This window comes from Haliaeetus albicilla, chromosome 20 (assembly GCF_947461875.1).
Source record: "Haliaeetus albicilla chromosome 20, bHalAlb1.1, whole genome shotgun sequence".
NCBI classification, from domain to species: Eukaryota; Metazoa; Chordata; class Aves; order Accipitriformes; family Accipitridae; genus Haliaeetus; species Haliaeetus albicilla.
Window position 1 is genome coordinate 6,906,101 of NC_091502.1, and position 25,538 is coordinate 6,931,638.

Below are 25,538 nucleotides of genomic sequence, written 5' to 3' on the forward strand. Positions count from 1 at the left end.
CCTAGGTATTATTCTTGTTTGACATCCAGTGTTCATTACATGCTATAAACATATTTTGATAAAAGATTTTAAAATTATAAATGGAAACTAGAGTGCTTTTGACTTTTCTCTTTCTTATTTTAAATTATGGGGCAGAAAAATATTTATTATAAACAATTTGTGAATTACATTGCTGAGCTGTTATGGATTTTTCTTTTTAAATTTATAAATCTAACTGGCTTAGGCATTTAATTCATCTTGAATATGCCTATAAACCCAAAATTGTTAATGACAAATCTGCTGTCTACAACTGGCCACATTCATTATCTTGACAAGCTAAGTTGTTTCACAATGGCATGTGATGCACAGATCCTCCAAGCTCGTATTTCCACATTGGCACTGCAACTCTATAATGACATCCCAGCTTGGATCCCAAATAGTCTACATATATCTGTGCAGCATTTAACAAACAGAGTATGGCACAGAATTAATGCAGTTGGATTATTTCTGGACATCTGCACAGCATTCTCTCCATAGAAACTTGAGCATCCACAGTGAGCTGGCAAACACTTCTGCTAGCTTGCTCATCTCAATGCTAAACTTGCTTGAATGCTGTAGAAATTTCATTTATTTACCTACAGAGAGATTCACCAAACTAATACTACTATATGAATATTACAGAGAAACCGTAATAACTGGAAACTTACAGCTTGGTTTCTTTTCCATAAACTGCCTCTTACAATAGATAACACAAAGAATAAGAAGAGCTAAGAGCACTGTCGCAAGTGCACTGCATATAACAGCTGCTAGAGCAGTGTCGCGAGGACTGGAAGCAGTTGATGGGATCTTCACAAGGTTTACTTTGGTGGTACCTGAAATAAAATTAAATTAGAATTAAGGCAAACATTAAACATTTCAGGAATATACAGTCATGTAAATGAAAGTCTGGGAAATAGAAGAGGTTCGTAGCACAGAACAAAAAGGATGTTCCAGCTGCTCATGTAGAAACATTAGTTGCAAATATAAATAGGTACGATTATCAGCAACCACATTAAAAAAAACCCTAAAAAAAATATATTGCAAAATGAGTCATAATGAGTGCAGATGCACACAAACACATTCTGACTGTCCGTAAGAATGGAGTAAGATCTTCACCACGAAAACAAAGATGTCTCAATTTTTAATTATGTTAGATGATTTTAATATGGAGATCATTTCCTAGTGTATAGTTGAGAAAGCTATCCACTAGAGGGAGTCACAAATACATGAACTTAATAAGGAAATTTTCTGAGAACTGAGACACCCACAGAAGTTCAAATGCTGTCAAAGGTACCATTTTGCTTGGTTGCATATGTCATGACACCATAGTCATTTCTAGGATCAAACCTAGGATTTCCACTGTAGTAACTTTTTTTTTAATTCATTGATAGTTTTTTAATAAAGACAATACCTCTAGTAAAAATTCAGCAGCTTGACTTTATATCCATATTAGTAAAGACTTAAGCAATGTTTCTAGCTTTGACAAACATTGTTACTTTTACATGGAAAGTGAAAAAGTATCACAAGTTTTAACTACAACTATTAAAATTCTCTTAAAACTACAAATGGCCTTTTAAAATTAAATTCATATAATCATTTAGGTTGGAAAAGACCCTTAAGAACGTTGAGTCCAACTGTTAACCTAGCAGTGCCAAGTCCACCACTAAACCGTGTCCCTAAGCACCACATCTACACGTCTTTTAAACCTCCAAGGATGGTGACTCAACAACTTCCCTGGGCAGCCCGTTCCAATGCTTGACAACCCTTTCAGTGAAGAAATTTTTCCTAATATCCAATCTAAACCTTCCCTGGCGCAACTTGAGGCCATTTCCTCTCATCCTATCACTTGTTACTTGGGAAAAAAGACTGACCCCCGCCTTGCTACTACCTCCTTTCAGGTAGTTGTAGAGAGCAATAAGGTCTCCCCTGAGCTTCGTTTTCTCCAGACTAAACAACTCCAGTTCCCTCAGCTGCTCTTTATGAGACCTGTTCTCTAGACCCTTCACCAGCTTAATTGCTCTTCTTTGGATGCTCTTCTTTTTTGTTACAAAATTCTTTTTTTAAGAACTTATGAATTCCGAGAGCTCATCTGTTTCAATTACTTTGAAGTTCACATCAATTCAACAATATTTTATGAGAAAAGGAACAAAATATTGAGTATTTCTCTGACAGCAAATTTTTAAAAAAACACAAACCGTATTTTATTAACTTATACAAATAAGTTAAATGTGCCTGTTTCCCCCTGAAAATCTTGGTTAAAACTTAAAGACTATAATTCCTAAGAAATGGTCCATGCAGTCATAAGTTTAAATTGGGAGATAAACGTCTGCCAGAGTATATTAAAATCACTAATCAAATGTACATACATAAAATTGTTTGATATCCTAACTGCAATATAATAATAGCAGGAGAGAACTTACAAGCTTAGTTAGTACAATCAATGGAATTGCATTACTCAGGAATACTTTTCTCAAATAATTATGGTATTTCCTCTACACACATCAAACATGGACAACAAAGCATTTACAATACCATATTGCTTTGTTATAATGGGCAGATTGCCAAAAAGCTAGGTATTTTGAAAATCAACTTTATTACATCCAATTCTAAGTCTTCGGACCACTTATACCAAAGAAAATATTAACGTCCAGGAAATCAAGAATCCAAAATTACACACCCCCTCCCCCCCAACTTATTAAATAAAGACAATTTCTGTGGATTATAGTTTCATGTAGTTGCTGGTAAGTGGAGGAATGTAAAAAAGTGGAGAGGTCAGATCATGGCTATTATTCAGAAGAAAGTTTAGTTGTTAATTTCCTGATTTCAATGTGAAGAAAAACAAGTATTACTGCATTTACACCTGCTTGAATATTTCTATTTACCTTTGATTTGTACTATTATGTTCCACTGTCACATCAAAAGTGTGGAGAGCAAATTTATAGCAGATCTTTTTTATATCCTTTAACTTGCCAAATTCAACAGACTCGAGCTACTAGACAGAGTCCAGCAAAGGGCCACAAAAATGATTGAGGAACTGGAGCCTTCTCACCTATGATGAAAGGCTGAGAGAGCTGGGACTACTCAGCCTGGAGAAGAGAAGACTCAAGGGGGTATATCTCATCAATGTGTATAAATCCTCGAAGGGAGGGTGCAAAGAGGACAAAGCCAGGCTCTTCTCAGTGGACCAGAGGCAATGGGCACAAACCGAAACACAGGTGGTTTGCCTCTGAACATCAGAAAACACTTTTTTAATTGTGAGGGTCACTGAGCACTGACACAGATTGACCAGAGTGGTTATGGAGTCTTCCTCCTTGGAGATGCTTAAAAGCCATCTGGACATGTTCCTGGGCAACCAGCTCTAGGTGACTCTGCTTGAGCAGGGGGGTTGAACCAGATGATTTCCATAGGTCCCTTCCTATCTCAACCATTCTGTGATTCTGAGTTATTAAAATACAGCAAATCTCAAACCTCAAGTCAATAAAGTGGCTGAAGTCTCCTACAATGAACTAGAAATACATTTTGAAACTTTGTCCTTGTATTGAAATGTTATAATTTTCATTATCATAGCAGATGGTCTCTCTATTATTTGTGTTCCAGATAACACAATGAAATTCCAATTCAGGGTCTCAGGTACTTCTCCTCTTAAATGACTATTACCTGTTCTTCTCTTTATGTTCTTCTATAATTCCCATTACTCACAGAGTTAAGTTCTATGACCTCTTTTCCAGATCTTCATTGTTATTTAAAAGAAAAAGCAGCCAGCGTGGTAATCTTTATGTTGTAACTTCGATGCTCTTGGCAGCAGCATTGCAATCTTCTGCAGAGAAAACTTTTCATTCAGTTTCTAGGATTCTTGCAGTTGTAGTTTTAAGTTTAAACAGACTGCAGAAATTTCTGCATGGTATGTAAAGTTCTGGGATATAATTCTGTGAGAAGCCGTAAAATTATATAAAAAAAACCTATGTGGTGGGTTGACCCTGGCTGGATGCCAGATGCCCACCAAAGCCGCTCTATCACTCCCTCCGCAGCTGGACAGGGGAGAGAAAATATAACAAAAGGCTCACGGGTTGAGATAAGGACAGGGAGAGATCACTCACCAATTACCGCCACAGACAAAACAGACTTGACTTGGTGAAATTAGTTGAATTTATTACCAATCAAATCAGAGTAGGATAATAAGAAATAAAACCAAATCTTAAAACACTTTTCCCCCACCCCTCCCTTCTTCCTAGGCTTAACTTCACTCCCAGTTTTCTCTACCTCCTCCCCCCGAGCAGCACAGGGGAATGGGGGTTGCAGTCAGTTCATCACACGTTGTGTCTGCCGCTCCTTCCCCCTCGCTCTCTTCCCAGGCTCCAGCGTGGGGTCCCTCCCATGGGAGACAGTCCTCCATGAACTTCTCCAGCGTGACTCCCTCCCACGGGCTGCAGTTCTTCATGAACTGCTCCAGTGTGGGTCCCCTCCCCGGGCTGCAGTCCTTCAGGCACAGACTGCTCCAGTGTGGGTCCCCTGCAGGGTCACAAGTCCTGCCAGAAAACCTGCTCCAACATGGGTTCCTCTCTCCACAAGGCCACAGGTCCTGCCAGGAGCCTGCTCCAGCGCGGGCTTCCCACGGGGTCACAGCCTCCTTTGGGCATTGCCCTGCTCTGGCGTGGGGTCCTCCCCAGGCTGCAGGTGGAGATCTGCTCCCCCATGGACCTCCCTGGGCTGCAGGGGGACAGCCTGCCTCACCATGGTCTTCCCCACGGGCTGCAGGGGAATCTCTGCTCCGGCGCCTGGAGCATCTCCTTCCCCTCTTTCTTCACTGACCTGGGGGTCTGCAGGGTTGTTTCTCTCACATCTTCTCACTCCTCTCTCCAGCTGCAGATTCTGTTCACATTCCCCCCCCCCCCCCCCGTTCTTAAATCTGTTCTCCCAGAGGTGCTACCACTGTTGCTGATGGCCTCGGCCTTGGCCAGCGGCAGGTCCATCTTGGGTCTCTGTCAGACATAGGAGAAGCTTCTAGCAGCTGCTCACAGAAGCCACCCCTGTAGCCCCCCCCAAACAAAACCTTGCCATGCAAACCCAATACATTCCACCCCTCGCCTCTGTGAATCACGTATTTAAGAATTATCATTAAAATCCACGTTCATCACACAAATGTCACAAATTTTACTCACATCAACAAAAAGAATTCCCCACACCAAAATCAAAATAACATCAACACAACTCTGAAAAGTGGACAATTTACACACAACCCACCCTTGTCCCTTCACCGCAATTACAACAATATAAATTCCCCACAATCATTCCACTCTTCACTCTCTAGCTGTGTTCAGTCCATGTTTTGCCCGTTACCTCTCCCAACTACTATCCTTATCTCAAACTCCTCATGGCCCATGTTGAGTCCCTAAAAGGACTGTAGTGGGTTGACCACAGGCGCCCACCAAAGCTGCTCTATCACCCCCACCTCCTCCTTGCCACACAAACCCAATACAAGCTATCTATACAGCAACGTGTGCTGGAGTTGGTGTGAAAACCAAGGACTGTGCTTTCAATTTTAGTCAACTGCTTGATCTAGTCTTTAGAAGGTTAAATACAGCCCGGACAAGTATTTAAAAACAATACAATAAAAAACTGATCAGAATATCTTCGAATATTTTTCATATCAATATATGTATATCAATACCTGTATCGATGTACCTACCTAAAAGTACTACATAGTTTTAAGAAATTAAGCCTTCATAATTAGTAGAAAAAAGAATTGTTAATTTTGAAAGCAAAAATAGAACAAGAGAACTGGAGGTGGAACTGCTATATTTTTGTCTCTCTTCATTTGCTCACAAAATGTATCTATTTACAAGTATAATTTCATACTACATATTCCAGGAAATTATAAATTATGTATCTTTCTTTAGTGCCCATCAGCAATATCCAAACTGGAAATACAGCGATTTTATTTTACACTGGGACAGCAAAAAAAAAAAAAATTATTTCAGCCATCTAGTTATTTCAGATTTATTTTATTTAGTTGTTTTTTGTTTTTTTTTTTTTTTTTTTTAACTTGAGAAAGCAATTTTCTATTCCTGAGAATGCCTACCACTCATCTTCACCTTCAAAGAACTTTTTGGAATAGCTACTGCGAGCAGTCCATTGTAGTGTAGCTCTAATTATAGTGATAGTGATCTTCCCTGCAGAGACCAACATTTCAGAAGTGGATTGCTATTGTAGAAGTGGCCCGTTGGGCATTGCTGAACTCTGCTTTCAGTGTTACTCAGATATGTATGCATTTTCTTAAACTCTCTCTTTCTTTTCAGGCTCACAGACTTAATGGTCCCATTTCAGTAAAGCAAGGATGTGCGTTTTAAACTTTAAACTTGTACTTACATCTATTAAATGATTACATGATTAAATTTAAATATGTAATTAAATACTTTGTGAATTGGACGTGATACATTAAGGAGGGAGGTGGTGCACACTGTTTTATGATTTTGGAAAGCATATGCATATTATGCATCACAAAAATAAAACAAAAAATATATTTTACTTAAGAAATAGATTTCCTTTTCTAAGTCTTAGTTCCAACATATTCTGGAAAGGTGCTAGTGCTAAAGAAGAACTACCCAAATTACCAAGCTGTCTCCTGCATAATTTTGAGCAGTAAGCCTAAATACACATTCTTCCCTTAACAAACCAATAGTACATTGTAACGTCAGTATATACAAAGGTGTGGTTCTTAAAAGCAAGTAAAGTTTCTGTTAATCCAAGATGGCTAAATAGCAGTAACTCAGCTAATACGGAACATATGAATCCCAGCTGTATCACTAAAACTTCTGCCAATAAACAGAATAGTTGAATTTTCAGCCTATTATACCAAACAACCAGAGACAGGACAAAATGAAAAAGACTTCCTTTATCACTTATTTCATGTTTATTTTCTCAGATTTTTTTTTTCCCTAACCATGATTACTTACAGTCACTACTGGAATCAGAATGCCTAAAAGAAAGGTTTCTGTGGTAGATTAACCATGTAAAAATAGAACTTGCAACATTTACATTTCTTCCATGGATATAATAAATAATAATAATATAATAATAATAATAATATAATAATTACCAAAGTTAAGGAGGATAAAATGTGGATTATGTTTGGGTTTTCTTTCTTACCATATCAAGTCAATACTAACCCAAAGAGGGTTTACTCAATAAAACAAAGCTAATCAAAAATCCACTTAGATAGCAATAACATGGTAACATTAGACAAGAGTGCCATCTTTTAGAGTCAGGATTGAAAATAAGATACAAAAGTAAATGAAAATGTTTTTAATTCCTGGAATATGGGTATTTCTGGTCAGGAAAGTGAAAAGGAGTATTTCCCTATTATAAAAAGTGTTTGCCCACTACCTTTATGCTGACTGGCCCAAGTCAGTGGTATCAACCTTAATTTGACGAGAATTAAGGGCTCAGACATACCCTCAAGTTATGATAATTTAACAAGTTACTGCCTGTCAGCTGAATTGCAGTGGCTATCTGTATGTGTGGTCTTGATCCATGGAAAATGCAAGGCAATGTGACTTCTCTTAAAACTCCTTCATTTTGAAAAAAGTTTAAAAGATGTTTATGTTCATTTAAAAATAAAAAGGCAATCCCTCTACCTAGTCCCCAAGAAGCAAAAGAATGTATTATGTATAAACATGATGTGTGTATATATAATTCAGATACTACAGGTATTACATATGTATGTATATATATAATACACGTGTAATATATACTACTGAGCGTTAACTTCAATGGAAAGTAAGTTGTCCCGAGTATATTTCTGAGTCTTTACAAAGCAGCAGATTGCCTCCCTGCCTGATCCTTCAAGTAGGAGGTAAGAAACTTTATTAAAATTTACTGTGGGAGACTGTGGTAAACATGGAGAGAGAGAGTCTCCCAACATCTGTAAAAGGCCATTTGCGTGCATGGCCTACACCCAAAAGTTCATCATGTCAAACCACATTTTTCAAATGTACTCCAAGTGCTGACTTTAAAGCCTTTAGTTTCCAAGTTAGTGCCCTACAACTTTTTTTGTTTTATTTTGCTGGTTTTTGTTATTTTTTTAATAGATGTACCAAAAAGCCCTAGGGAAGAAAATGACTATTGAAGTATTTAGCCATTGTTTGGAAATCCTGAGAAATGTGCTTATAAACTAAAATCTTCGGAATTTGATTTATTCGTTTCCAAGACCATTTCTCTTGCACTGCATATTTTCACAAGCTCCAACTGCTGACAGCCTTTTATGTTTAAAGTGGTAGAACAATTACACTCTGTATGTGAATTTAAAATATATATATGAACTCCACAGCACTGGATACACACCACTATGTCTGTAAGGCACAGTCAATCTCTGCAACGTGTTTTTCTTCTAGTAATTAGATATGTTAAATCTTGGTGCTACCGTGGTCATCTAAATTGAACTGATATATGGGCACAAAAGTAACATTATTTCATACACAAAACTTTCACCTTTGAGAATTGTCTAGCCATTTAAAAATACTACTCCATGAGAATAAAGCCTCAAATCAGGGGTACCCTCAAATAACCTGAAAAAAATCTGAGTAAGCAAAAAATCAGAGGAAATGGGATAAAAATCTGTGTCACTGCTGAACTACGTATTCTCTCTCCACCCCCCCCACCCCCCATAACATAACTGGTTATCAGCGTGAAAAGACAGTATGTCTCTCCTTCAGAAATACTTGGCATAATCTGGTGGCACAAAGTATATATTGCTGTTAATATAACAGTGGTGGTGTCAGCAATTGCCCTTCTGACTTTTGCTTCTAGCAGCTCACTTTAGAACCTCTGACAGTTGAGGGTGTCTAATACCTATTTTGCAGAAAACGCAATTTCCTTCTCAGTTGCTTTCATGTATTAAATCAGTATCATGTAAAGTTTATGTCAAAACATAGGAGATTGCTAGATACAGCAGAAAAGCTATTTCCTACTTCACTTCTAACTTGTACTTTTCACCAAATTCTTTTCCAAACATGTTTTGTGAAAAAAGAACACAATATTTTAGGATATTCTCTTGTTCAAATCCAACTATACAATGCATCCATCCCACCCAGGCTATGCAAGTTGCTTTGTCTTTTCAACAGAAGATGAAAGTAGAAAGTATCTGGTTTGTATTCTGTATGTGCAGTCCCATTTCATCAATAGGACTACCCAGTTACAGAATAAAAACAACCTGCTGCAGTATATGAGTCAATTAAGCCTGTTTATGACAGTTACTGCTTGTATACACACTCTATCACTCTCAGTTCCAAAACGCTTATACAAGGTATTACCTACATAAGCAGAAGCGTTTGTATTGCCTAAATACACACCATTTTCAAGTGGGTAACTACTGTATTATGTGTTTTCTAAAAGAGGAGAGGAAGACCACATACCATATATATTCACTAGTTAAATGACAACGGCATGTATGTAAATATAAGAGTAAGTATGTCTGAGGGTTGTTTCTTTAGCCAACAGAGCAACTCACTTTCATTAATCAAAGTTGTAATTGAACATTGTGAATTCCATGCATACTGGTTACAGATCTGTTCTAAAAGTTTCAAACAAGCTCTCAGTGTTGCTGTGTGATAAGCTTGTAGATCGGTGCATGGATTGGGTTTCATTCAGTATGGATTGAAACATGACAGAGTGGAAAACTCCATCCTCTAACCATGACCAGACAGGCAGGGCTGAGAACTGGTAGGGTAGCTGTGATGCTTTATGCCCTCACCTGGACAGAGAACGTAGGTGCTCTTCCAGCTACGCACTGCTGCCACACTGTATGTATTTCAAATGCAATTGCTACATACAACCACAATCACTGAAATTAATACAGTACTATATATGTATTTGTATAAATCCCAGTAAAGAAAGAAGTGAATTGTAAATCAGTCATAAAGGAGTTTTTGCTTCCCTATGACTCAACGAGAAGTAATTTCTAACACTTCCCTTTCTACCGAAATTATTTCCCTCTTTGCCCTGGCTCAGCTGTGGTAAAACCCAGGGAACAAAGCAAAAGCTTGCATGACAATTGCAAGCCTGTATCCTAAATTTGTTAATACAAACTTTGATAAACATCACTAACAGTCTATGCAGTAAATTTTCAAAAGCTATGTTTTTTTTCTTGCTTTAACAATGTTTTGTAAAGATAATAACAGTACTCAGCTACCTCTCTTCTGTCTGCAGACTGGATACCTGTTTTGCCATTGGAATCACAGGGTATATTGTGACAATTTTCAGTCACAAAGGTTTTATAGCTTTAGACAATAGGGATTGTATATTCAAACAAAAAATTTATATAAATGAGACATTACAAAACCTACTATATTTGAATATCAATTTATGTGCAGGATCATTTGCTTTTTTTGCTTAAAAAGGAAGTTTTTGAATTGGCCAAATAACCTATCTAGTCCAGAGAGCTAGATGTTCCAGCAGCAATAAAAAAAATTCAATAAAATTTTAGTACCCTTTCCTTGTTGCTTCCTGGCCTACAAATAAAATACAAAATAAGTGGGTTAAGGAAAGTGAAATCCTGATGGTTAGAGACATTCCCACTCTTCAAAATCTCTGCAATGTATTAACATTTTTTGTTACTGAATGTGAAAAAACATAAATGCCAAGGAAATTCTTCCAGGTATTAGAAATTCCATGCAGAAAGAGCCTAATTCTAAGAAGGGACTAATAAAAAATAAGTACTGAAAGAGATCTGGAAATACATGTGTGTGTCCACGTACGTTCAACACTGGAAGAATTTATTACATTAAATTTTAAAAAGGTTATTTCTGAATTAAGAGAATATATGAGAAATAAAATACAAGAGTCCCACAACTTTCAGATAAGCTTTTGAATAATTTAAAACTCAATGCACATACCAAAATATAGTGGCATCAATTTTATATCCATTTTGAAGAATGACAAAAGACTTGATCTTTTGGCACTGGTCTTAAGTATGCAAAGGTTAAGCCCTAAAATCTGTAATTTTTAAATCCAAGGTCTGTATCTGGGAAACTAGAGGCCCATACTAGATCACATACTTCCTATATAGCACAAAGAAAAGTTAAACAGAATAGAATCTGAAATATCTGTCACACCAAGTAACACAGTGCCTAAAGTCACCATGCTCAGCCTATAGACGTAGAAACCCAGAGGAGGACGCTAAACTTTGTTCTTCCCATAAATTACTCAGAGTGGCAGAGAGGGGCTTCCATCTTCTCTTAAAACTCTGCTGAAAACAAAAATCTATGATCTTATTTTAAAATTAAATTGAGGGGGGAGAAATCACGAGCATGGCTTATAATGCCTTTCAGGTAAAACTCTTGAAAGAGGAGGTAACATGGGGTTTCTGCCTTCTGTAAAAGCTTAAGAGTACTTTGTCAAGAAGCACAAGACAGAGGTTCAGTTGCCTTCTCTGCCACCTCCATGGAGATTGTAGCCTAGTGGCTAAAACAAGCTGAGCTTGGTAAAAGCTTATTTCTTCCCTCCAGTTGAATTTGCCCAGTTGTAAAGCTTCAGCAGAGGCAGTAAAGACCCCTCTTTGCATAGCCAACAGTCACGTGAAATGTAGAATGCCACAAAATTAAATAAACCAGTCAGGCTTGCCCACCATTTATTTTTTTCCTGTTTATAATTATGTTGAAATATCACTAAGTTAGGTTAAATTCTCCAGGCAAGGCAACTAATTCTGAATGTGGGGTGGTTACTGGTTTTTGCTGGAGTTTTTTTGGGGGGTGGGGCTGGTTTTTTGGTTTTTAAAAACATAACTGTTAGCCATTTCCACATATTGGGGGGAAAATATGTCTGTACTGTGGAAAAAACAGTGTGTTTATATAATTAAGACTGTTTCATAATACTTACACACAACTGGGCTGAATTATGATTCTGAATTAAGGTGGAAGTTAAGAGTTGCATAACCAACCCTACTAGTATTTTCTAACTTTTTAATGTTCAACTTTGAAACCTCAGCATCTTTTAAAAATGCTTTTTTTGGGTACGTAATCTGAAATACATGGGATTAAATATAAAATTTCATAATTTTATAACATGTAGCCTTAACACCTTTAGAAGCTGGACATTCATAACCAGCATATTGTAATACTGCAAATATCAAAGTAAATGTCATGATTTACTGCAAACAAAGTTACCTACTGTGCAATAGTAAGCATGCACATGCAAACTATAGTACAGATGAAAAAGCTGTAGCTTTGAAGTCAGAAATAATAATACCTTATAAAAAGCAGGTTTTAATTCACCACTTGAAGCTTTGGGGATAAAGTAATACAGAACAAAAGGCTGCTGCGTACAAGATCTTTGCTTTGTTATATTACTTAATCTGAAACACAACATCTCCCCTCTTAACAGAAGTCAATACAAATTAGTCATAGAAGACACTCTGAAAGGTTATCTTTGAAAAAGTCAAGCTCTATTGGTGAGATTCATCTGACCAAAGCAAACATCTGCTTCTGAGGGAGTCACCTGAACTTTCTCTACATGGGGCAATGGGGGAAGGCTCTTTTATGGTGCAATTAATCTGATTTGTTTTAAACACCTCCCTTGACCATGATCATTCCTCTCCACTGAATACAGACTGGGCCTAAGGTCACCAGCTTGTAGATGTAGCCATTTTAGATACCCACAGTCAAGAAGGAGGCATCCTACTCTTGTTTGTCAAGCAAGGACGCAGGGTTTTGGATGCCTTTGGCTATTTTGACTTTAATTTCTCTGTTTCAGTTCATTAACTGTATAACAGACACTATACATTTTGCATCACTTCTATTGTAAAGATAAAAGTCAGTAACAACTGCAAAATTTGTAATAACTGCTTTACAGTGGCAGAACCACAGAAAAGCCCAGTGATAATTAGTAACTCACATTCTGCATGGAATATAAAATAGCATGTAGCAAATAAGGCCAGACATAGAATTATAGGTTTTGCCTATCCTGTGCTTTAAATGAACAAGGGCCCAGTGGGAAATAACATATGCAACAATGTAAATAAAGCCTGTATCAGACTGACTATATATGAAGGAATCTAATTATGGTTGCAGGCCTCAATTCTGGCAGATTCTAACTTTGGCAAGTGTTCTTAGAATGAGGGCTTTGGTTTGTAAGAAACATTTCATCAAAGAATAAAAGGGTTTTTTTAATTTATATTTTTATTTATTTAGCAAGAGTGAAAAAATAAAAATAATCTACACTCTAAAACCTCAATTTTCCTCCATAAAATTAATGAACAAAAAAGGTAAGAGGAAGATCAAGACAGATACAATCATTCAATGTTGAATTTGCAGTTTTCATCTAACCTGATATTGGCATCTAGATGAAACTCTAACTTCAGAAGTCTAAAGGTCTAAAGACGAAGTCAGAGCTACTCACCTTAGGCGTTCTTTCTAAAACAGAGCCAGAAATAGAAATCTCCAGAGAAGTAATTAATCTGAAATGGCTTGAAAGACTGCTTAGTGTTAGTCATTGAAGCTTACCTTACCTGGCTTGCCTGAATTCTTGAGGTACCTAATTCTCTCCACTGATTACCAGTGGGAATTTGGGCTGACAACTTCAGTGTTAAGCATTAACCTTTATACGCCTAAATTAGGGTGCATTAATTCCATCCTAAATTTCTACATGCAGATATGGTAACTATAAATTACATTCAGTAGTACGCACATACAATTATACCACTGGACTTAAATGAAACTTTATTAAAACTGGTGGATACAAGCCTTTATTTAAGAAAACTGTAACAAAGAGCTAATCTTTTTAAGAAACAGTCACAGCCTATACCTCAAAGGCACATGTCACTGCCCAAGGTAACACGTGAGATCACTCTATGATCTTTGTAAAAGAGGAGGTTGGCAGCACACTGCTTTAGCACAAGTGAACCAGTAAGAGTGAGAATGTGTGAGGCCTATCACCCAAAAAATTAAAGGTGAGCAAAGTAGAGGACAACAACTGGAAGGATACAAGTGATCAGTAGGAACATTAGGCCTTTTTTCTATTAGGTTGTTTCCAGCTCTTGAGGTGTTTATAATGAACCATTACTGCTAAGGGCCTTAGCGCACAACTCCTGTTTTAAGGCTATCGCATCTTATCCTACTTCCAATACATTTCAGTCCTCCAGAGTGGTATTTCAGTGTTCTTTCGCTTAACAGTGATTTTCTTAAGAGAGTTGGCAATATGGAAAGTTTCAGCATAGAGGGGTTCCCTGTTTTCTACTGTATTTTTTTTAAACAAGAAATTTAAGAGAAACACAGCCTAAGTATTTTGTAGCCAAGCAACACAGCCAATAGTATCCACCAGCATGAAGTAGAATAAAAAACCCCAACACGCTACTGTGCATTTGTTTAGCAATATTTTATACTCACGTCAGTCACAATTTGGACTTTGTACCCAAAAGCCATAGCAGTCAGCATGTATTTATACCACAGGCACCAAAACTCAGTGCTGTTGAAGTGGTGCTAATGCAACCGTTCCCAGAATTAGCTGGGTGATTGTATGAGAAATTTAAACCAATATTTTCAGTCTGAACATACAGTAAAAGCATGTTAATAAATTCATATATTTAAAAGTCATATGCTTCTGTAATTAGAAAACATCTAAAAAATCTAAATTAAAAATAAAAAAATACTGCAAAGCTGTAACTACTACTCATTTTTTCAGATTATCCCCAAACACAACAAAGTAAAAGTTAACCAAAAAAATGTGTTGCAGCTTTACTGCAATGTATGCAAAACTGGAATAATTTTGATCAACCCAATGGCCAAGTTAAATAAGAACTCTGCAAACCCACTCCATACAATGAACAGATAATTACTTATAGCCACTGCAAGGTTGGGCTAAAGGGCTAGCCACATTAGTAAGTACACATAAGAAAAAAGAAAAAAAGGAAATAGTACTTATTCAGTACAGGTCAACGATTAGCCCCTTCTCTGTAACTCAGGAATTTCAAGTTCACTTTAATCTAGTGTAATTGAGCTAACCAGCTCTTACATTAAAAAGTAATGATTAAGTTAAATTTCTTGCAGACATTCTGTACCTAAAACAAACATGCAGTATGCCTCTGGCAACGAAAGATACTAATTATAGGATTGACTCATAAGATGAAAGGTTGCACAAGTTACTACTAGAAACAAAAGTATGGTAAACTGGCTTGAAAAAACATATTGAAATTCTCATACTCCGCAGTTAAGATAAGAATTTCATTTTCTAACTGTACTTAACAGTATCAAGAAAAACTAAATATGCTTGCAGAGTGTTTGTTCGTATTTTAGATGAACAAACGAGAAGTGAGTACTGCAATTACAAACTTCATCATGCTATACACTAAGGAATTTTTTAACCTAATAAAGAAGTGAGGTCTCTACAGTGAATTTTTACTACAAAACCCCATGCAAAATTAAGTATTTTGGTCACTCTCAGCTTTCTTTTGTTATATAAAACATGCTCTTAAAATAGATATTTAAGGATTTATTGCATTGTCAGGCAGTGAATCCCTAACTTCACTCCTATAACTTATCTCTTTCTTATAAAATACTCTTATTTGTATCTCAAGGACATTTTGTGTTTTTAAAACTGCTCAGAAAATATTTTCATTACAGAAGTACAAATGCAATTATAATCAAGGGAAGAAAAAAAGACAATACATTTCTGAATGAAAAGGTAAAAACCCCACACCAGTTAATATAGCAGAAACGTCTTTTAATGATTCTTTTGTGCAGCTTCATTCCCTAAAGCACAGGATTACTCATTATAGTGCATGAAGCAGTGTGTTAAACTTTTTCAGTTCAACAAATTGTATCTTAGAATGTATTCCTGATGCTCCACTCAAATTCACAATTACCAAGTTTCTTCCCATTACGCATAAACCAGTTTCTGGAAAACTGTGACATACTTTCCTTCCTGTTGATCATACCTGGGAGAGGTGTGGGGCGGCATGTACAGAGGTAAACTTTTTGTCTGTTTATGTTTTTCTTCCTTTTTTTTTGATATGCATTGATTTTGCTAAACTTTACAGAGCCTTTACAGAGCCGTATTTAGCTTTTTAAGTTTCCATTGGATGTTATCATCAGACCTCCTCTAGGATTTGCTGCTCAGTCTTAAAGCATCTAGTAGTACAAAGGTAGTGAGAAGCAAAACAAAGGACTGCCCATTATTTGAGATTAAAGAGCAGAATAATTGAAATAGAATGTCTGACCTAGTCACCTGTACTTCACACAAACACATAAAGCAGGAAGGAGGGAGGAAAGTTTGGTTGATTAGTCAGATAATCATTTAAATAGAAATTCACTAATTTACAGCTTAAGCTTTACTTCAAAAATATAACTCAAATTCTTAACTATTTGAATAATTTTCTATTCAATAAAATAATAGTCTTACTGGTATACTTCCATCAGCATATCCAAACAGCAAAGATAGTAGATACACTTTTCCCCACTTTTTGAAAAGCTATGAGTATTAAATTGGAATTTATTAATTAACCATCACTTGTGGTTGCAGTCAGAAGGAAAGAATTATGAACAATGTCATTATCTTGAGAAGATATCTTAGAACAATTAAGCTGTATTCAGATTTATTAATTTGATAAGGCATGAAACTAGGATTACAAAAGAGGCACAGGCTCTGCAGTGCTAAGCACTGTACCATCTAGGCTGCCTACACAACGCTGGGAACCTACTTGTGATGGAAGCCTACTTGTGATGTAGAAATCAAAGAGTAAGGACAAGAAGCCAACACACAGTTAGTCAACATAAGGAAAGAATTCTGGACTCAAAGAAGTTATCAAGAAAAGGACTCCCAGCCAATATCCCAACCCACTCTGCTGAGTTTGGCATCAGAAGACACTGTAGAACACAGTGTCCAGAGACGGGTGACAGGCTGATTAGCTTGCAGCTCCTGATGGTTTCAGTGCCAGCTGGGCACATAGCTGCTCAGTGTTGCAGAAGTTTTGGGATGACCACTGAAGAGTACAGAGAATTTTGCAGGTGCCTCCTTAAATTCCAATTCCATTACCTCTTGGATCAACTGTGATAGAGAATGTGGTCTGTATTCTCCAGTTAAGCACCTATTGAGAGAATTCTGTCGAGTCCATGCATATGTATTTCCTTCCATGACAGTCAGGGGAAAGCAGGTGAACCACAACCCTTTTGGCTTAATCTAAAACTGCAATATGTCCAAGCCACCTGGACCCAGAATCAGTAGAATACTCCTGGAGACCATAGTCTATGAATGGTTGTAGGTCCCTTGGGCTTTTAAGCATTTCCAGTTAGGTAGCTGTCAAGCAGGACAGTTGGTGATACAATTCTGGAGTCAGGTTCCTGAGTCTATTTGGATATTTAAGCCTTAAGTACTTCTAAATACTTGACAAGGCTAATGCTGTCTATACTAACCATATTTCTGAAGTATTCACTACTAGCCTAGTTCTTTTAGTTTGTGGCTTGAACTGGGTTACTTGAAACTCACTTAGTGAGATAAAATTTCACTGTGCAAAGAAATCCAAATCAGATTTGAGGTAGCAGACACAAAATAAGTGACCCTGCTTACTGCTGTTATAAGAGCTTCAATGAAGATCAGGAAATTTCAAACACTTGTTAGAATTACTGAAGTCATTCAGGTTACTATCCTCTTACTATAGACTCAAATGATAAAACTTTCATAACAGATCAGACATGCTATACTGAGTACTTCTGTTCTACAGAAGTTACTAGTAAGTGAATCAACTCATTAGAACAGCCCTCACACCTATAGTTTTGCAGCACTAAGCTATATTACATGCAATTGGAAATCTTTCTGATAAAATGAATTTTCCTCTGTAAAAAGTAAACTGCATGGAACAAAACATTTAAGGATAGTGCAAGAAAGTGGACAAAAATCTAACAGTTTAGACTGACTGGAAGCCTTGGGAGCTTTGGCTTCCAAATTTTGATTCCTTGGTAAAGTGTCTGGCTAGCTACACAGAAATTCTGTTAGGTTTGGAAGTAGCACCTCCTTTCAATGTAATTTCAACATTTTTAAGCTAAACTTTCTTCTATGGAAAATTCGGGGGGGGGGGGTCCATTGTGTTTTGGCACACTCTGCACTTTTTTTTTTTTTTTTTTTGAGAAGGACTAGAGGGGATGGTGGATAGAAATGAGGGAAACACTTCTGACCAGTTCTGTCTACTAACTGTAATACATATTTAGTGATAACAAGCTACATAATGAAGTACTTCTATAGATACAGGCACAGAAATGAGAGGTACAGACAACAGGAGTTAGTGAAAGTAAATTGGGAATGCGTATGTAAAAAAAGGCTATTCTCTGAGCTAGGCAAGAAGAAAGTTTTGGAACATGATTAAACTATGCAATGAATCTAAACTTCCTCTCCATTAAGTAACATTTCAGAACTATTGTAACTAATTTTAGTGGTAACATCTCTGTTATTAGAAGAAGGAAAAATCTGCCCCCTTTGCAACTTTTTGTTTTAGGAGAGCCCAGCATGTAAAGCAAATTCAGAACAGGGAGAAAAGGAGCTGTTTGACTAAGTCATACACGAACCTTTCCCCAGTGGGCCAGAAGCATCACAATTATCAAGGACAAGGAATTGAAAATATTTAGGTTTTCTAGGTTAAGTCTCTTTGATCTATGATGAGTGCAAGAAGTAAAATTGTAATAAAACTTTATAAGACATGAATAGCAATTCTCATCTCTCTGAAACACCTAGTCAAATTTGTTTCAGACTTCCTGAAGATAAGTTACTCTACCATCAGGTCACATATGGAAAGTATCAGACTGACTTATTACAAAAGTGTACATTTCAGTTATGAGATAATGGAAAGCTAGTGTCTCTGTAATAAAACAGTACTGATATTTATATACTAGTGATGCTATTAGCTGTACCTAAATTAGCTGTCACTCCTTATGACTTTTGTGAAAGGTTTATACAATATTCCAGATGCTTTCTATCATAGTATCCAACATGGCAAAGAGGATTATGAGAGATGCTGTGAGGTAACCCCAAATCAGAAAAAATACTGAAAGAAGATAGACATATATGTTGGAATATAACCGAATTATTAAGCATGGGTTCACTTGTTACATACTTTCAGCTGCCAGTTGCCTCATACGCACGTAAGCAGCCTACCTTCAAAGGCTGTTTTGCATTAGTAATATAAAGTTTACTGTATAAAGCAACCAAATAAAAATTACAGAAAATCTTAATAGCTGGAAAAACATTATCTGGAGTCTGAGAGCTGTCATATTGCAAAATTTTGTAAACAGAAAGAAGAAAGTGATACAAGTAAATTAAAATTCCACTATGTAAACAGAGAAACTAATGTGGAATTGAATGTCATCCAAAAATTACTCTCAAGTTAAAACACTGTATTTACGTTTAATGAAGTAATGTAAAAAAACTCCAGCAAAGCTGAGACAGTGGGAATTTTTTTTTCTTTTTTACCACTAACAAAGTATTTTACAGAACAGATATGTAGCCAGCAAGCTTCCAGCCCACCCCTTACTTTTAATAATGCATTTTGTCACCCTACAATATTCCCCTGCAGACTGTAATTTCTAGGTTTTTATCTTCTTTGTTCTAAAGAACAGTCCTTCCATGCCCCAAATACCCATTACACTCACATGAAAGTTTACAAAATCACAGATCCTAATCTTGTAAATGTAAGCAGATTTATACCAAATCTTACTTTTCCTATACTAGCTACTTTTACCACCAGAAAGAAGGAAATACCACCAGATTTTATCCCTTAAATAGCATCTTTCATTAGTGAAACAACATACATTGTCGATTTAAAGAGTGGGACTCAGCTGCAGTTTAGAACGCTTACATTTCATTCTCAGAAAAACAATTCTGCAAACATACAGAAGCAAACTAATAAAAAAAATCTACAGAAGAAAACTGTAAAGGGAGCTTTGCAATCAACCTTAGTAGAGGTAGTCAAAGTGTTGTAGAAGGTCCTTAAAGAAACAAAATTTAAAGCAGATAAGATATGGATGCCTCACATGAAAAAGTAATGTTTTCACTATGATCTGCTATATGTATTTTGTCTCGACAAGCTGTAGTCTTTACTTTTATTCCTCATCTTAGTAAAAACTATTTATTTTCTGGTTTGAGATATTCTTTATATTTGAAACCACTATCACTGAAATCAATATCTCAAAACATGGCTCATGGCAAAAAAGTAGCAATTTTAGACCTGAGTGCAGGTTTATTTCAAAGGCACATGATGTTACAATCAAACTGTAGATATTTCCACTGCTGTGACTTATTCAACAAAACATTTCTGCTTCACTGAAGCAAAGAATGCATTTATTTCCTGGAACATGTAGGGGCTAGTTTCCCAAGCTCCACACAAGAGTGGTATCCTGCCCCCATCCTGTCCAGCCCCCAGCTTCCCATGCTCCTTGCTTTATGTCATGAAGACAAGCATAAGCAGTCCTGGAGAAGGAAGAATGAGTTTGGCTGGACATACTGTGCCATTATTTTTTAAAAAAATGTAATAGTGCAGATAATTACAAAAAAAAAAAACAACGAACAAGGCTGTTCCTTTGGTGGTGGTTTGGCTGCAAAATGCTCTCGGCGCCTAGGTGTTCATTTCCTCTCTTCCTTGACTCTCACAATTTATTCTAATTTAACTGTTTGTACAGCCAAATTCTAGACTGAATTTGCACATAACAGGGGAACACCACTGACTGTAGATTGGTCCAGAAAGGAAGAGTAATGTGGAAGTGCTAGGAACTATTTTTTTTTAATACAGCTCAAAAAAGTTCAATGTCATTGTTCTTATGCTTAGTAGAAAGCCTGTCCAGAAGCTAAAGGATTCTGGTTACTCTGATGCTGTTCTGCATTTTGAATTGAACAATACAATACCACTTGTAGAAATAGCTGACATAGCCAAGCTGATAAAATAATTCTATCATTTTAATTTTAATCTGCCATCTTCTTAGGACCGAAAGAAGATAAAGAGTATGTTTTTTAAGTTTTTTGTTTATTTACTAAGACAGACCAGCTGAAAACATACTGCTTGCCCAAAGGAAGCAATGATATGAAAATCTGCTCCTTAGCCCAGCCTTTCCCACATCTCTCCTTCACTTGTGCCACCACGAGTGTTTCGGAGTTAACAAACTCATTGGATTTAACAAAAAAGAAAAAACCCTTAAGAAGGGAGTTATTTTAATTCTTTGTGGATAGATTCACAACGTAGCTTACTGAAGAGTTTTATTAACAGTTTAAGCACAACCATTGGGGCAGCACAACACTAGCCTGAGCAGACAGGAAAATGAACTCTGCAAGCCTAAATTGGTGCTGAGAAAAAAGAATCATTGAACTGTATCTATGTCGCTGTTTGTCTGCTGAACAGATACCAGTTTGGGACAGCCTATGCTACCTTCCGTTTCAGAAATTACATCTTTGATTGATTGGCTTTTCACTCTAGTTCCCAGTTCAAAGGACCCTTTCTCTGTCATTCAGTTGGGAAAAACTGTCTTCAGGTTAGAAAAAAATGTTTTCAGTTTACAAAGTGAACATAAATAGTAATTTTAAAAACATGCTTTCATTTCTAATCTAATGTTTAGATGCTGACTCTACATATAGGATTGGTATTTACAGTTTATTTACCTGAACTAAGCAAATTAAAATATATCATTGTGTATTTAATTTTCTGACATCCTAAAAACACACATAAGTCATTGTGTCCCCTTTAAAGTTTACACAAAGGTGATAGCAATTCTCTGGTCTCCAATACTCTCTTTACTTGTTCATTAGAGAATCCTTTCAACTTTGCCTCTAGCAATTCACAAACTCATTTTTTCATGAGTAAATATTTAAACGAGATCTGTTTTAAAATGTCTACAGAAAGAAAGAAGATAAAAGCAAGTATTTAGATTTATAGCTAACCGGGTAATAATCAACTGCTACTAGTGCTGAAAGAACTTCATCCGTGTCAGCTTTAACATGAGCCTTTAGTCCAGGTGGGGGGCTGTGAGCCTTTGTGCCCTTATGGTAATGTTCTTAAGCAAACAAAAGATTGCCACACACCTCACAGGACAATTAATTCATTGAAACAGGACACTTAAACTTTTCCTTTTCATCTGTAATACAAGAGTTAGCTGCACTAATATTTGACTTTCTGTTTCTCAGTGGAAAGAAAGAAGGATAAGAAAGGCAGAGTATTAGAACATAGTCCTCTGATCATTGAGAACTTGCCCCATATACCTAATGGCCTGTCTGCAGTTAACTTCAAATAATACAGTCTTAAACATCTTAACTATCAAAATATATTCATTATTGAAATAAACAGCAAACATTTTCAGCATTAACAGTGTGTGAAAGCAAGCTTTTTCCACCTATTTTTACTTCCTTGTAGAATCATATTTTTGACTTAGTCTGAAAACTGAGAAATTTCCACCTGTTTGATGTTAAGTAAAACTCAAAAAGATTTCAGTTCATTTACCTGCTATTGTAAGAATAAGTTCCTAGGCTGTTCTGAGGCAGGCATGTACACTCTTCTAAACTGAGACAGCTTATATTAGAGACCTGAAGAACCAACATACAAATTCCAAACAAAAGCCTTCTGAAAACCACAGAGACATACAGTAACCATACTTCATGGTAGGATTTCTGTTATTTAAGATTTTAATGGTTGGTTAGTATGTAAATAAAAAACATTTTAACGATTTCAAACTTTTTAGTATTGCTTCTGTAAAAGTTGGAAATACTTGGCAATTCTCACAACTTGCTACTAGAAATACGAAAAGCAAGCAATTGGTAACACTTCTGTTATTTAGTCAAAGGCTTGGTCACAGCCATGAGATTAGGGAACAAGAAAGTCTCTAATCTGGATTTACCATTGCAGCTTGTGCCAGAGAAAATGCTCTTCTCCATGAAGTTGTCTGTTGCCCTTTTAAAATTAGTAGTAGCTTCCTAATGGTTCAATTTAGGATCCAAGCTCAGGGTCAATTACAAAAGCCAAATCACTGTAAACTTAATTCTGAGTTTTCAGAAGACTTGGTAACCATTCTTTCATCATCTCTTAAAAAAATCAAAATCTGTGATTTGGAAAAGATGGAAATACACATATGAGTCAAACTACAGTTAAAGCAGAAAGATAAAGGGAGGTAATTTCTTCTTCTTCCCTGTCTTTGATTGCACCAGAAAGCAGAATTTATGTTTCAATAGCATGCTTTCTTAGAAAGAAACAAACAAGAAAAGAGGAAAAATTGCATAAAATGAATTCAAGAGTTAGAGATCCTAGATCAGAATGATACTGTTGCACTTTGGATTTCACTAGCTTTCTTTTTTTTAGATAAAAAGAGAGTAAAAACAAATGAAGGGGATAATACTGAATTTGATCAATTAGTGGATTAAAATAAATGTACATATGAAATTGCCTGTTTGGGTTCAAACTCTGTCTAGAAATACTTTCTGCAACTCACTGAATTTGAAGTGATTTGCTCCAGTAAGTCAAGATCAGCATTTCATTCTTGGCATCAAACCCCACAGTGTTTGCCATGAAGAACATACTTTCTCTAAACACTTTTAAGATATTATATTGTCTACACTACAAAAATGGTTGAAAATTTTTGAATTTACTTTCAAGGTTTATGGTATACACGGGCAGGAGTTACTGCTGCAAACATTGTAACTTATTTGACTTATTTTTATAGAAATCTGATTTACTAGTTTTCAATGTTGCAATCTTTAATGAAAATTATATTATTCTTATTCAGAGGTATATAATAAAATTCTCTCAAACGATAAGAGAAATGCACAGGAAGCCACATTTCTAAGAAATTCTACTATTAAAGATACTGTCTGAGAAGCTGGTTTTGTAAGTTTATTCCCCAAAGGGCACTAAAATGGAAGCAAAACAAGAAAGTTTGGCTTATTTGAAAAACTACCATCTAAGCAATATATGAAGTGCTGAAGAATCCTTATTTCATTAAATTTAATACAACATAAAACTATTTCAAAGTATGATTTTAATGCACAATAGCATATACTTGGTTATATTTTAATTTAGCAAAAATTAAAAAAGAAAGAATATTTATAAGAAACAGTGTGTCCTTATTAAAGTAGCATGAAGTATCTCAGAAACTTGACAATTCACTCTTTCTATAAACAATTGTTTCTGTTTGGAAAAGGGGAAAAAAAACCTCCCAAAACATAACTTCACAGTTACAGAAACAAACAAGTAAACCCAAGGTTTTCCAGAAGATTATGCTGAATCAATTTTATTTTTCATATTATAGACAGCAATAAATGCGACAAGAATAATTCACTCCTTTTATTGAATTAAAAATTTGAGGGGATGTAGACCACTAGTAATCTTGGAAGAAGTTGTAAAAAGGCTTCTGTTGCAGAATAAAGAGGTTCCCTCCTTTTAAAGAGATTCCAATCCTCTCATTGGCCCAAACCAGAGAAACTGATTACTTATTTGCTTTTTAATGTATATAGTACTATAAAGATATATTTTTCTCTCTCACTGTAACCTTAGCACAAAAGTTATTTTTAAAGGTATCAACCAATTATGCCTTTTGGGTGTCAGGAAAAAAGTCATACTCACTGAGGCCTACTTGACAGTAGGCAGAGGGTCTAGGAAGGCTGCCTTTTGGCATTAACACAAACCAGAAATTAAAATTAATATGACAACATCAGAAGTAGACTCAAGATTCCCTAATCATGTGGTATGACAGGAGTGTTTATCCTCAAGTGACTGGTCATATGAAGGAACTTTGCAATGATAGTGCTGGACCTGCTGAAGTGCATTAATAAAATCATTTCCTAACAAGAAAATGAGCCTTTAAAAGAATTCTTGATAACTGTGACTGTCATTTTTTGCCAAGCTTGCAAGTTAAAACAGAAAACATTCTAAAGCAAAAAAGTTAATCTCACTCCAACAGGAGGAAAAGAGCACTTACAGTGAGGCTCATAGGGAGGAGGAGGATCACCACAAGGAACACACTCCATGTCTTGAAAGCCTCCAAGCTTAGTCTTCCTATAAAATCTAGAAGATAAAGGAATGAAAAAAACAGTTAATAAAAACCAGTTATTTTTTCCTCACAAAATTAATCGGGTGTTTTAGCAAAATACTCTATACCTGCAAACTTTTGTCAATCTGTGTCCCAATGCAAACTATCAGGAAATAGAAGAAAATAATAGTAAACAGAAGTACATTAGATATTAATTAATAGTACAGCAGTAGGTCTAAAGTAAATTGAGGAAGAATTCTAAATCTGTTAGTCCAAATACATGGTCACTACAATCTTATATTCACATAAGAAATAAACAATTCTGGAGATTTCAGACAGAAATCAGTATCCTGTTTTCCACATAGATCACAACATAAAAGACAAGTATGATGAACTTACATTATGCAAGCTTATTTACACATTTAAAAAAAGAAGTTAATTGACTAATTTACATAACTCTCCTAAAATAAAACAAGATATTACAAGGTAATTATCCCCACTAAGTATATAATGTACCAGACGTTAATGTTTTCTGGTTAAAATCCCTAA

The 25,538-nt window shown here is 36.0% G+C and overlaps 1 protein-coding gene across 2 annotated transcripts in view; it reads right to left on the reverse strand.

Annotated features, from left to right (window-relative positions):
• Nucleotides 1-25,538, reverse strand: part of TNFRSF19 (TNF receptor superfamily member 19) — a 62,388-nt gene that overhangs the window by 8,976 nt on the left and 27,874 nt on the right. For both annotated transcript variants that reach the window (XM_069808143.1, XM_069808144.1), the window contains exons 5-6: nucleotides 24,939-25,024; nucleotides 687-851 (exon numbers count right to left, since the gene is read on the reverse strand). In XM_069808143.1, coding sequence (XP_069664244.1) covers nucleotides 687-851; nucleotides 24,939-25,024 — 251 coding nt within the window. The remainder of the gene's footprint in view (nucleotides 1-686; nucleotides 852-24,938; nucleotides 25,025-25,538) is intronic.